This window comes from Meriones unguiculatus, chromosome 1 (genome assembly GCF_030254825.1).
Source record: "Meriones unguiculatus strain TT.TT164.6M chromosome 1, Bangor_MerUng_6.1, whole genome shotgun sequence".
Lineage (NCBI taxonomy): Eukaryota > Metazoa > Chordata > Mammalia > Rodentia > Muridae > Meriones > Meriones unguiculatus.
In genome coordinates, this window is record NC_083349.1 from 39,896,880 (window position 1) to 39,911,556 (window position 14,677).

The 14,677-nt window shown below is 39.9% G+C and overlaps 1 protein-coding gene across 1 annotated transcript in view; it reads right to left on the reverse strand.

Moving 5' to 3' along the window:
- Positions 1-1,712: 1,712 nt before the first annotated feature.
- Positions 1,713-14,677, reverse strand: part of Mamdc2 (MAM domain containing 2) — a 153,332-nt gene continuing 140,367 nt past the window's right edge. Inside the window, exons 12-14 of the mRNA XM_060387614.1 lie at positions 9,683-9,942; positions 2,901-2,985; positions 1,713-2,775 (exon numbers count right to left, since the gene is read on the reverse strand). Coding sequence (XP_060243597.1) covers positions 2,711-2,775; positions 2,901-2,985; positions 9,683-9,942 — 410 coding nt within the window. The 3' untranslated portion in view covers positions 1,713-2,710. The remainder of the gene's footprint in view (positions 2,776-2,900; positions 2,986-9,682; positions 9,943-14,677) is intronic.

Here is a 14,677-nt window from a genome sequence, read left to right on the forward strand (position 1 = left end):
GCTCACTTTCCACCCCTTTGCCTCTAAAAAGGGCAGGTTGTTCTCAGCAATTGCGGGTGAAATGATACTCTAGGCCACTGAGATGTCTCTCCAACCCACTAAGCTTTCCCCACCCCACTCAGACAGGGTCTCTCACTGAGCTTGGAGATCACTGAGTTGCTACCATCTCAAGCTTTTTGACAAGGGTACCTGGGGATGAGAACTGAGGTCTTTACAGTGGCATGGCAGGTACTTTACTGACTGAGCCATCTCCCTTAGTCTCATCTTGATGCTATCTGCATAGTCAATAAATCCCAGAAGAGCAAATCTAGGAACCTTTGGCTAGTCTGTAATCCCTATTGTTGATGGAGTTGAGGGCCCTTTTAGAAAGGTCGGAACACAGGATGGGTAATGCAACAGGCTCAGTTTCAATCCCAGGTCTTGCACTAACTACTGATCTTGAACATATTTAACTTCCTATTTATAAAATGGAACTTCTGCTAGGATCTACCTCATGGGTTGTTGTCAGGATTAAATAAGTTAACTCCTGTTAAAACATCTTTGCCCTGTCTCTGGAAACAGTAGGGCTTCAATAATTGTTAGCTGAAATGACTACATAAGACTTTATGTTACCATCAAGGATGCCAGTGAAATGCTTTATCACACAGCATAAAATTCCTCACTATGTACTCAGATATGTGTGGGTGAAGAGCACTCATTGATTTATTCAGCAAATGTAACTATAGTCTTTTGTGGGAACAATGCTGTGAAAGACTTATGTTGCCTAAATCTTTGCAGTATATTGGACTCCAGTTACACCAATGTGGCTAGTCATAACAGAAAAATTTCATTAATAAAATTTGTCTTATTATAAAATGAATTTAGTTTTTCTCTATAAAGCTAGGAATTGATCTTGTAGAGCTGAGTATTGTTATTTTCCAAGTACTGCAGTATGCAGAGGCATGATGCTCTTCACAGGTGACGCCAGTGAACTTACAGCCATGCAAAGCTAAAGCATGGACTTTTACTTCCCACAACTTCAAAGCTAGACACTCTTAAGTAAGTTTCCATCTTCTGATACACGGTTGTTTCACTCTGTTTTGTCTTCATGGTATTTGGGATCAAACCCCAGGCCTTGCTCAGGTTTAGCAAGTGCTACATGTTATTGCGTTACATTCCCAGTACTGACACTTAGCTTCCATATCTGTGAAAAATGCTAGGAACATTTCCATTTCAGGGGATGAGGGAGAGATTAAATTCATTTGCTCACTCAATTTTGTTTTAGGGGCACTAAGAACATAAAAGCAAACAACAGATTCTGTATCCTGGGCTCTGTACATACAAGTACTTGCAGACAAGCTTGCCAACTCGAGCTCAGTCCCCAGGGCCCATGAGGTAGAAGGAGAGAATAAACTCTCTCAAGTGAGGGCCAAAACCACTTACATTATGCATGCATGTGCCCCTCCCCCATAAGCACATTTATTTTTAAAAGCTGAAAGTAAAGAATTTGTATTTTTATAGTTTAATTCTAAAGATAAATTTCAGGAAAATTAAAATTGCTTATTTGAAATGAAATATTCCTTAAATATTAATTATTATATGAACATATGTGATATTAATGTCACTAATAAGGTGACTTAAAACATTTAATTATGACAGAATAGAGATTCAAATTAGAATTTGCGATTACATAATAAGTATGTTCTAATAAAGACAAATAACGTAGAACTGAGTTAATTGCTAATGAAAGGATTTTCAAATTATCTTTTATTAGGTCATTTTAAAGTTTTAGACAGCTGTTTGGGCACACAATTGCACACATATATACCATTCTCTAAATAAGTCAAGAGAAAAACCATAGTTTATAGAAACTATATACTATTTGAAATATCACAAAAACATTTATTATAAAAATCGGTCAAGTTGTTTAACAAGTTGTTTTAACAATAAAAATTTTGGGGCATGTGTATATAAAAAATTCAAGCATGCCTTTTCGAAAAGGTGCATTTCTATCCAGATGCTCCTAGCAACTGTCCACGGTAGTTCAAAGAGAGAACAGTGAGGGTAGCATTGCCTTGTAGTGCAGCATTAATTAGCGTGGATTTACTCTGGGGCTCTATGAACGCTCCTTTCGCATACCTATGGTAAAATAGTCAAGATTTATAGCGTTTTTTTATGAATAAAATATACAAACAAAACTTTATTTCCAGAATAACTTGTTACCATGAACACTGAATTCATTTTGCAGATATTACTGACACCTTGCATTATTTAAGTAAAATTTTCCATACTTGAAACTCAAAAGGAAAACCACCAAGACATCATCTGCCAATACATTCACTGAATGCAGGCTTCAATAAGCACATTCATCTTGACTGTGCCCTTTACATGTGTACTTTGAAATGACAACACGATAGTGCATTTGTATTTCAGCTGGCACCAAAATTAAACTGAAATGGTCTATGCAAAACCAGTAGCCTGTACTTCTAGTAACAGTTGTCAAATGTGCAGGGGAAAAAAGACAAAAGCCCTGAGTCAACAATATATATATATATATATATATATATATATATATATATATATAGTTTTCAAAAGTAATGAGAGAGAGAGTGTTCTGAAGTCGTTTCAATTTAGGCAATAGTTAAGAATATCCAGTATTCATTTCTTTTGTTTTCACTTTGATTGAAGAGAGGTACAACTTCTATCTTCTGAATCCAATTTAGATCATTTCTTAATACTCAATTTCATTTAAGTCTTCAGAATATCCTGATGATTGTTGAGTTGTATCTTCCATTTCTGTCAGAAAAGATGGACAATAATTGTTTTCTCTATAGAAAAGATAATTTTGCATTCTTATAATTTGAGACTATATTATAAAATCTCGCTTCCAATCAAGCTTCCGTAATTGAGGAAAATATTACCTGCACATGGTCCTGCCTGAAATTTAACATCATCAATGGCAATATCACTTCTTATTGATGCTCCCCGAACGGCTTCAAAAATTATCTGAAAACGAATGCAGTTTGAAATTAGAAACAGTCAAGATGATAAAACTGTGCTGTTTTGGAAGATCTGTGGTGGGGCTGACTTTGAGGAAAGGAATACGGAATTACAAATTCAAGCCTAGCTCTTATAACCCCAGCAGTCAAGAAGCGAAGGTGGGAAGATTGCTGCAAATTCAAGACAGTGTAGGCTACTTAGTAAGTTCTAGGGCAGCCCGCTCTATCTTGCACGTTTGAGGCCAGCCGGGGAAACATAGTGAGACCCAGTCTCTGAGATCAAATCCAACAAAACCAGACAACAGTAACTAAAATAAAATTACAAATTCAAATTAGGTTATTTGTAATCTAAATATTCTACAGTGAAGTATGGCACCCTGGCGACTCTTCTGGCATCTTTAGGCAGTTCCCCAGAGATGCTTAATCAGGAGTGCTTCCTAGTGACCTGACAGCCCACACCTCTTAGAACACTCTGGGCCTAGCACCTCCCAGCATTCTTAGGCTAGACTCATCAGCTCATTTAGGCTCCCACTGAATCTACTTTTGATACTGGCATTAGGTGGAAAAGCTTAATAATACTGAGTAGAATAATTAAATTCAAAAGGTGACTCACTTATGTTCAATACCACAACATCAAAGGCACAATCCAATGAGATAGGGGGAGGGCGTTCTGTTTCATGAGTTTAGAGTCTTTGAAGAAGTAATCAAATATTATTTTTTAAATATTTTTAAATATTTTAAATATTTTTAAATATTATTTATTTTGTGTAGATAAGTGCTCTATCAGCATCTATACCTGCATGCAAGAAGAGGACCCAGATCCCTGTATAGATGGTTGTGAGCCAGCATGTGGTTGCTGGGAATTGAACTCAGACCTCTAGAACAGCAGACAGTGCTCTCAACCACTGAGCCATCTCTCCAGCCCACAAATATTCTTAATGTAGGAAAATAGATCACCAGCTCCAAGGATGTTGCAACAATGGTTAATAAATGATGGAATTCTTCAGAGAAGATTGTGGGTGATGATAACTGTCCAGAAGACACATACTTGCCCTACCAGTGTCATTAGATCAGTTTATGCTTTAGATTAATTACTTAAAAAGCTCCTAAGCTAATTTTATTAAAGCTACCCAAAATTAAGAAAATAAATTGAATAATTAATAAGTTTATGTAATTATCTTGAAATTAATGAAGTTAATGACAGACACATAGCAAAATAAGGTCAAGGTAACTTTCTAAGTCTGTAACATGTAATGATTAATTTTAAGCATGAACTTTTCTGGGCTAAGGGGTACCAAGGTGGTTATAAGCCATTATTTCTGGCCATGTCTGTGGAGGACTTTCTGGGAGGAGATTGGCCTTTAAAAAAGTGGCCCAGGTGAGGATGTATGGCAATTATTCAATGCGGGTAGAGACAGAGAAAAACTGAGTTCTCTTTTGGCACTGGGCAGCTATCACTTCCAGCTGTTGGGCATCTGAATGCTGGGCTCTGAGGCTTTTGGTCCTAAGACTTATCTCAGCCAAGGCTTCAGGTCTTTCTGAAGGTTAGACCATTATTTCCCCCATTTTCAGATACAAGACTAAGCTGTGCTACAGCTTTCCTGGTCCCCCGGATTGCAGATTACACGTCATGGAAATTCTTAACTAATTTCTATAGCAACTCCTTCTCTTCCCTTCCATCCATCTGTCTATCTGCCTACCCATATTCCTGAGTTCTATTTCTCTAGTAACACTAATTCATATATAACTCTAAACAAGAATCAAAATAAGAGGTGAGAAAAGAGGGCACAATGTTCTAATGCATCTGCACAGAAGAATATATGAATGCAATTAATAAACATTTTTGTTTTCTGAACACAAGCAACAACTGGGTTTTGGATTCAAATTACTCTAAAAGACAAATTCTGATGGAATGATACTCTGAATAATCAGTGATTTGGCCAAACTCTGGACTTTGTAAACCTTTTATGAATTCCCTTAATATTTGAGTGACAACCGTGTGATAGCCCTGTACCTTCTCTGTTGTGATTGTATGTGGCAGCAACTCTTTTTTTTTCTTCATTTTACAAGATTATTTTGGCTTATCTTTGTACTTTAAGTCTAACCAACCCTATGCTACAGCAACCAATAAACAAATATTTGTTTATAGGACAACTGCAACAAATACAGGATTAAATTAGATATGTTATTGGTTCCCAAACAGCAGGCTGAGACATCCAAGTGCATTTACAAGGGTGCTATAGGATAGTTAGAAATTTTAGATAGAAATAATTCAATATTTAGCAATACTGTGGGATACTACTTAAAAGTTATCCAAAGATTCAACATCAGGTGGGTCTATATTCATTTTTGTAATATCATTATGCAATTAGGGGTTTGGTAGCAGCCATAATTAAAAGCAAGTACTATGTAAAACTCTGCAGAAAACCAAGTCAAAATTATCAATACTAAGGCAGCTATAAGAAAACAAAGTAAAGCTGGGTGTGGTGGTTTAATACCCCAAATCATAGCATTTGATAAGCTAAGAAAGGATCATGAGTTCAAGACCAGCTTATGCTACATCTCAGAAGCAAGACTCTGCAGGTTTCTTACTGCTGCTTCCTAGCCAACCTTCTGTTCTCGCCAGGACTAGTGCTGTAGGGTCCAAGTATCCTGCCTCCTGTAACACTGGGCTTTGCAAGTAGGTGCCAGAGCTATTGCTTAAAATCAGATCATTACCTTAAAACCACTGCTTTTGGAATAATTTCAAAACAAATACCATGTCCTGTAATGTTTTGCAAAATTATCCTAATACTCCTTTGACTTTATCAGCTAATCATCTTGATCTCCCTTCTCCCTCTTCAATTAAGATTATTTTTAATAGACAAACCATGCTTTCATATCTTTATAAATTTCAACATGACATTTCAGTATTCATTAATAATACACAAAGGTTAAATCAAGCAGATTATTAATGGTTTATCATTTTACAGTGATGAGATATTTAAAATTTATTTTCCTAATAATTTTAAAATATGAAATACATTATTATTGACTGTAGTCACTCTTGTGCAATAGATCTCAAAACTCATTCCTTTTCTCTACATGAAATGTTACAGGGTTTTGACCATCAACTTATCATTTCATCACTTTTTGTGCCACATTCAGCTCAGCTATCCCTTTATTCAACTCTGTTCCTGTGATTTCAAATTGACTTATTTTTATTGGCACTGTTATTATCTATTTGTGGCTTACTATTTAAAAGTTTTTCGTGTGTGTGTGTATGTGTGTGTGCGTGTGTGTGGCTGTGTGTGTGTGTGTGTGTGTGTGTGTGTGTGTGTATGCCCATGGAAGCCAGAAGATGGTGTCAGATTCTTGTAATTGGAGTTAGAGGAAGTTGTGAACCACCCAACACAGGTGCTGGGAGTAAACTCAGGTTCTCTGGGAGAGAGCAAGATTCTCTCCAGTATGAATCATCCATCCAGTCATTAGCTTATAATTTAGTATATTTTTTAAAAATCGCTCTCCCACAAGGATGTAAACTTCAAAAGAAAAACTTCGTATGTTATATTTATAGCAGAAAGTTAGCATTTATTAATGCCCATGGTCAATAAATGTTTATTAAAATGAGATATTTTATATTAAATTACAAGAACTCAACCTGGATGCCTGATACACCTGTTGTGAATATCAGTTCTGCTATGGTAATGAGAATTAGAGACCAGGGAGAACTGAAAAAAAAATGTAGTTTTTAAAACTGTGAAGCATTTTTTTTGAGGGTTCTTTTTTTTTTTTTTATCAGTTACATTTTATTAACTCGGTATCCCAGCCGTGTCCTGATCCCTCATTCCCTCCCAGTCCCTCCCTCCCTCATCTCCACCGTGCCCCTTTCCAAGTCCACTGATAGGGGGGACCTCCTCCCCATTCATCTGATCCTGTTTTATCAGGTATCTTCAGGACTGGCTGCAAAGTCCTCCTCTGTGGCCTAACAGGACTGCTCCTCCCTTCGGGGGTGGGGACACCAAAGAGCCAGTCATTGAGTTCCTGTTAGAAATAGTCCCTGTTCCCCTCACTTTGGGAAACCAATTGGTTACTGAGCTACCACAGGCTACATCTGAGTGGAGGTTCTAGGTTATATCCATATTAATGCCCATGGTCAATAAATGTTTATTAAAATGAGATATTTTATATTAAATTACAAGAACTCAACCTGGATGCCTGATACACCTGTTGTGAATATCAGTTCTGCTATGGTAATGAGAATTAGAGACCAGGGAGAACTGAAAAAAAATGTAGTTTTTAAAACTGTGAAGCATTTTTTAAAAATAATTTGGTACATTGAAGTTTATAAAACCCTTTCACACATAATCTTTTTTGATACCCAGTTTTACTCTGCTGGTGTCAGCATGGTGGGAATTATTTACCCATTTTGAAGATGCTGAAAAAATCCCAGAGAAGACAGGTTTGCCCAAGGCCACTTGGTGCTTGTGACCCTAAGGGAATGAGGACAGTTTGGAAGTTCTCTGGGGCAGTGGAAAGTGTAGGACTGTGGTTATGAAAACAGATTTTGGCATTAGGCAGATCTGGGTGTGAGTTCTCCACCAGCCATTTGTTTTCCTCTGTCTATAAAGTGGAGCTATGACACTAACTGGAACAACCTACAGTCAACTCTCAGCAGTGTAAGTACCCACTGTGTCACAGATGGCCGGCCTATGTGCACGAACGTGTCTGCATTTTATTAGACAGTAGGCTATAGCCTAGTCCCCCTCAAGTATTTGGGATTCTTGAGGTGAGCACTAAGTACAAATGAAGAAAATGATTACCTGTTCCATTATTAGCCAAAGGAGTCATTCTATTCTAGGCTCTTCCTTCCTGATTGTGAACTGAAACTTTCTATAACCACCTTGCACTTTTGAACTGCGACATTCCAAAATGGCCCTCCAGATGCTTTGCTAATCTATGTTTAACAGTACTTCAAGCTGTGCGTGGTGGTTCGTGCCTAGAATCCAAGCAATGGAAATTTAAGGAAAGAGAATTCTGAGCTTGAGACCAGTTTGGGCTACATAACCAGATCTCTTAAAATGAAAACAAAACCAATTTCTAAGACCACCTACACAGTTACATATATGCATAGTATATTTTATGCAAGGACCTCCGTGTTGATCCCCAGAACACAAATTTTAGAACATTCGTCTATCAGTGTCTTTTGAGAGCATAGTTAGGAAGGATAGCCCAGTGATAGAATACTTGCCTGGCATGCATAAGGTAATGGATTTGATATTTTCACTGTAGAATTGACGTGGGGGTATCAGCGTTTTGGATCCCATCCCTAAAGAATCAGATTCATTTATTTCTGGAGATTTTCTAGTTTTAGCTTGCATCAGAATCACTTGGTGGACTTACTTAAAATAAATTTCTGAGGTTCCAAAGCCTTTGAGTGTTTCTTATTTAGTATTCTAGGTGAAACCTGGGAAATAACATTTTGGGTAAAATGGTATTTCAGATGCTGCTGGTACTTGGACCATGCCTTGAGATCCACTTGATAAAGAGTCTGACTTCCCTGGAGCCTGAGAAGATTGAGCTGTCATCTCTGAATGATGATCAACTAGCTGCATTAGTAAGTTTTGGTCTGGCCTATGTATCTTCTATAGCAGTCATAAAAAAATCTTCATGGAGAAATCTGCCATTCTCTAATAGATCTCCAAACAGTTGTTTGTGCTTAGCTGATAGATCCTTCCTAGATAGCAGAACATGTTTCTTCTATCATTTGTTCCTCATCAATGTAGCAGCATGAGTGGCATTGTATTCAGCCACTTGACTTGCTATATCTTCAGTTTAGCTCTTTATAATATCAGTCTTCATTGTAGAGGATGGAAATAAAAGTCCATATTTTGTATACCTCTTCCCAGGAAGATTTGAGCTTAGAGCAGGCAGCCAGCCAGTGGTTAGAGCTAAGTGGGCCCAGGAGATTTATCACCCAGACACAAGGCTGCAGAGGAAGTTGGAAGCTTTAGTTGGAGAGCATGCTCACACCAGAATTCTACAGAGTGGTTTCAAGAACTGTTGGGAGTCTAAAAGTTGCCTCAGCTTTGGAGGCCATGTGAAGTCTGTGGCTATCAGAAGGCAGCCTAGGCTTTCTAGGGTAGAATAGTTGCTCATCCCCCTCTACTGGAATGATGGAGTACATCCAGGATAAGGGTTTTCGTTAATACATGGGGAGCTGGGGGTCTGGGGAGGAGATGACCATGGACTTTGGATCAGGATCCCCATTTTCTCTACAATAACACAGTAATGAATACAGAGGCTTAAAAAACTAACCACAGGCTATACACACTCTTAACTGGCAGCTTAGAACAAAAGCTCTTACATACAAGTAGATCATGGGTAATAGGAGCAGTAGTGTATTTAGAAGAAAGGAGACTTCGTTTTGGAAGAAATGTACTTGACATGCACAACACACCAAGACAAAAAAGGTACCCTTTTATCCTTGAATTGTAAAAAACAATCACTTTACGCATGACTGTCCTGTCTGATTTTCCATTCCCTGCCTTCATTTCACTGCCCAGTTAATCAATAACAGGCTAATTATATTTACTCTCAATTAATCCTGCCTTTATCTCTGGCTCTGAAAAAGGACAAAATATTCTCTTTTGCATCAAGAAACAGGAGAGCACCAGGTACTTCAGTACCTGCTTCCCTGATGGCTCCCATCCCTTCTGGCTTACCTGGTGTTGCCTCTTGTAGCTGTATTCAACCAGGGCCCGCAGCCAGGAGATGCTCTGCTCACCTCTTCTTCTCCATAGCAGGGACTCCTTACTGTCTTCTTCCCTTTTCAAATACACACTCAGCAGGCCCGTTCCTGCTCCATACATGTGGTAGAAAAAAGTCAAGCAGTGCTTCCCAGGGACGCCTCTCAGCGGCTGGGACAAGAGGTGTGCTTTCTGTCCATACACCATGTGCGAGGCCTCAATATACATGTAGTAACCTTGAGAGAGATGTAAAGCAGGCACAGTTAACAAAAGACCCCATCACATTTTATTTTTCCTTTGTAGCATTTCTGGAAATGTAGACACTTTGGCTGTAATACTGAGAAAAAGATCTTATAATACTGGAGAGTATGTATGATCCAAGAAAAATTGATGTGCTGTAAGGATTAGACCACAAATGACTTTTTCATTCAATGGTTTTTAATTCAGTTTAATAGACCGAAGGTGATTAATGCACCAGTATTATGTCAGTCGCATGATTATATCACTGCTTCACAGATAATATTCCAAATATTTTTGTACTCCTTCTAGTTTTATACACTGAAACCCTAATGCCTAGGGTATCCATATTAAGAGGAGAGGTAGGGATGTGATTACATCATGAGGGCAGTGACCCCTCATCCCAAATGAGATCAGTATCAAGGACTTCTGAAACTAACTCATGTCTTCTACCATGAGAGGGGAGCTTGAACAGAGAGCTACATCTGAGGAAGAAGGCCCTCCCCAGATCTGCTGGAACCTTGGTCTTGGAGCTTCCACAACTTTGAGAAAGTGTGCGTTGTTTATAAGCTGTCTAGCTCATGATTGTTTCTCACAGCAGTCCGACAGAACTAAAGCATACCAGCTCCCCCCAAATCTATCCCAGCTCTTCCAGTTGCTTGGGCCCCAAACATGGGAGCCACACAGCATTCTCCCTCTTTCTCTCCTCATCCAGGCTGTCAGGAACTCCTGGTGGCTCTACCTTCCAGACATATTCAGAGCCTCACCCCACTCCCTCTACTGATCCAGTCATTTCCCATTGGACTAACATGACAGATTGCTAGCTCCTGTATTTGTTCCTCCCTTATCTCCTACAGTCTAAGCTCAGAAATTTCTATAGTGATCATTACTCTCAATGCTTCATGTGTATGTGTATGCTGTGTGTATGTGTGCATTCACACACAGTGTATCTATGTGCGCATGTGTCTGATTACTGCACATGTGTGGCGGTCAGAGAACAACCTGAGTGTTGGTTGCTGCCTTCTCTCTTGCTGTTTTTCTGTGATGTGTGCCAGCTGTCAGGCTTGTGAGCTGGGGAGTCCTCTGTCTCTGCCTCTCATCTCCTCAGAGGGGTGTTGGGATTACAGATGCTGGTGCTACTGCATCCACGGGCTCTCTGGTCCTCATGATTTCACAAGTGCTTTTGCCAACTGGCATCTTCCCAAACCCAAAAAGCTAAATGGTACCATGCCTTCATTTAAAGCTTCCATTAGTTCAGCCCAGAGTCAAGGCTAGGGGCCTCAGGATTGCTTTAGCGCCCAGAACAATCTGCCTCCCATCACCTACATTTCACTACTCGTTCTTATCCCTCCTTAAGTGGATGCTTCTGTTCTTGGATATCACCTCAGGCCTTGGCATATGCTAACCCTGGCTCTTCTGGAGGTGTTCTCGGGCCTCACTCTTTCCCTCTAAGTGTCTGCTTAGGTGTTTCCTTGTTTATTGGACCTATTCTGACATCACAGTTTCAAGTCGCCATCTCCCCCTCCTACCTGCTCCCTCAGCACACCTCGTCCCTTAATTTGTTATGATTTAATAACATTTAATTGCCTTTTAGTGGGTCACCTAATTTTCTCCTCTTTAATCTTTGCTTCCCTCTTCTGTATTGCACAGAGATTTTCATTGTTTAGCTCAGTACTGAATCACCAGTTCCTAGAGCAGGGCTCTGTCATTGTAGATGCTCAGAAATATTTGTGAGCGGGTGGGCGAACATATTTTCTTTCATAGCACTAAGCCACAAACAACTCTGATCACTTCTAGAACATATGGACCCACCAACTCACACTGAAGGAACGAAGTTCTTGGCAATGAGATAGGCATTTGAGCTGGATGCTGTAAGGCAAAGTTACTACAAATCCAAGAGATGGTAAAAATCCGAGTCTTATTAAAGCAAATGCTCTCAAACAAGTTCCAAATCATCTGAGGGATTTTTAAAAATCAACATGCATAAAGCTGGGAGTAGTGGTGCATGCCTGTGATTCCAGCTCTTTGGAGACAGAGGCAGAGGCAGAGGCAGAGGCAGAGGCAGAGGCAGAGGCAGAGGCAGAGGCAGAGGCAGAGGCAGAGGCAGAGGCAGAGGCAGAGGCAGAGGCAGAGGCAGAGGCAGAGGCAGAGGCAGAGGCAGAGGCAGAGGCAGAAGAAACTGGAGTCCAAGGTCATATTTGGCTACACAGTGAGTTGAGGCCAGCCTGGACTACCTGAGATCTTGTCTCAAAAAATTTATTGAAAACATATTTGAAAAAAGCCCTGAAACCTTGTTTCAAAAAAATATTTTATATGTATGATAATCCGTAACTGTCTAACTTTCACTTGTTCATTGGCATAAAAATGGCTACGTTGGGTGTTTTTCACATTCAGCAATGCAGGAAAACTTTATTGTGTTTTATTTTCTATAACACTGTACCACTTAAGCTAGTGCCAGAGTAAGCAAATACACATGGCTATGGGTGCACATACAAACACACACAAGCCTAATGGATGAGTATGTTTAATGTAGTTTCATGAAAAACATTCATGAAAAACAAGTTTAAGGCATGAAAATGGCCATGGTATGTCATCAAACCATGTATTAAGGAGTTCTGTGCTTCCTGTGTGCAAATTAGTGGTACAATAGACTTTGATGGTACCAGAAGGCATGCTAAATTAAAAAGCACCCTGAGTTAGGTATGTGTGGTAGTATACCTCTGCAATCCCAGTACTTGTGAGACTGAGGCAAGATGCCAGCCTGAGCTGTATAAGAAAAATATCTCAAGAAATAATTTTTAAGGTAACGAAAAAAAAAAAAACACAATGAAAAAACTGTATTTTGCTTTGGAGTTCTCCAAAGGCCACTTGAAATCCCATGTAAAAGACCTTTGCTACAGATGAGATTCTAGTAGGAAAGGCATTATTCTTGAAATGCTTTCTCTGTGCAAAGAAAAGACTATGAGGGGCTAAGTGATAAAGTAGGAAGCAGAGCATCTAGAGTGACAGATGGCCTGGGACTGTCTTTCACTTAGTGATGCTAATTCTTGGCCATGGTCATTCTGAGTATTGGTTCAAGTTCTTTCCTTCATGGACGCCAGATACTAGTTTCTCAGCATTGAAAGGGAAAGTATTACTCTGTGCCAGACTCTTCCTGGCACAGGATCTAACTAAATCAGGGCTGCCTCTGCAGCCTCCTATACCCTCATCTCCCTTGTTTGGATCACACACTCATATAGATGCAACTTCTGCAGCCTGCTCTGCTTTCTGTTCCTTTATTTCTGAGTCTTGGGTGTCAAGTGAAAGCTATTAGTTAAGACAAGACCAACAGTTCCAGAGAGCTTTGGGCTTAATGCTATGGAATATGAAAGGAAATCAGTCCATGCTGCTTGACTCATGTAATTGTGCTCCTTTTGGAAGAGGAGTCATATCTGGAAGGGGAGTGATTTTCTAGGACACTAATTCCAGTCTACGTCTCTTCAATATTTTTAGCCTTTGCAAATCACTTCAGGGTATGGTTTGTAGTAAGAACACATGTATATGGAAATACTGATTTCAAGCAATCTAGATCAATGTCTATTCCTAAATATATGATTTTAACAAGCTTGCCAGTTCATCAGAACCCCCTTCCTATGTATGAATTAATTATTCTTTTTGATTATAAATACATCTCTTTTTTTCCCCCAAGACAGGGTTTTTCTCTGTGGCCCTGGCTGTCCCTGGAACTCACTCTGTTGACCAGGCTGGTCTTGAACTCAGAGATCTTCCTACCTTTGCCTCCTGAATTCTGGGATCAAAGGAGTGCATACCACCACCACCCCACTACTTCTCCCTTCTTGACTTGCACATGATACTTCCTGTTTCTGAAACCACCAGAGAACTTCAGAGAGGCCAGTCTGCCTCACACATGTTTGGAAAGCAGAGAAAAGCTGAGTGTGCTGACAATTTCCACATTACAGCTTTGAGCTCTGTCTGTCTCTGCAACAAAAGCTTGGGGTGGAACGGCATACCACAGAACTGATACTTAAGACTAGCTCCTGGCCTCCTGCATATGAATGATTCCAGTCTGTAGAAAGGATTGTGGCGTGAGGGGGGCGGGGAATAAAGTCCTTTCTTTCTGTGGGCTACTGTCCGACCTCTAAGATGCAGGAGTCCCATGAAGCTACTGCACACTTGGGGGCCCCATCTGTTGTTTGTGAGACAACTGTGATGTCATGAGAAGCAGAGACTCACACCATGCTCATAATCCTTAGCTGCAAGACAGCTGCTCTGCTAGCCCCTTGGCTCTCTGTTACAGGGTTGGGAAGGGGTTTTGGCAGTCTGTGTGATGAGGCCCCATGGAAGGAGTTGTTTTCATTATGCTGGAAGGGCACTCCTAAAAATCAAGGGCAATCATCAAAGCTTTGGGGAAAACAACTGTTAAGAAACTGTCCCTGCAACGTTACTCTGTTTATTAGATTAGTTCTTTGACAATTTATCCAACACAATGCAAGCTGGTTACTCTCCCAACTGCTCTTATTTCCCTCCTATTTATTAATACCTCCCTCCCACCCATGACTTCCTGTCTGTCCCTTTCCCAGATTCATGACTTTTGAGTTTGTTGTGTCACCCATTTAGTTTAGCCATGTTGAAAAGCTTGTCACAACTGAGGAGTTAGACTTTAATGGTTACAGTTTCTGTTTAAGAAGGTGACGAATTTCTGGGGCAGGATGAGGATGGTGGCTGCACAGTGAT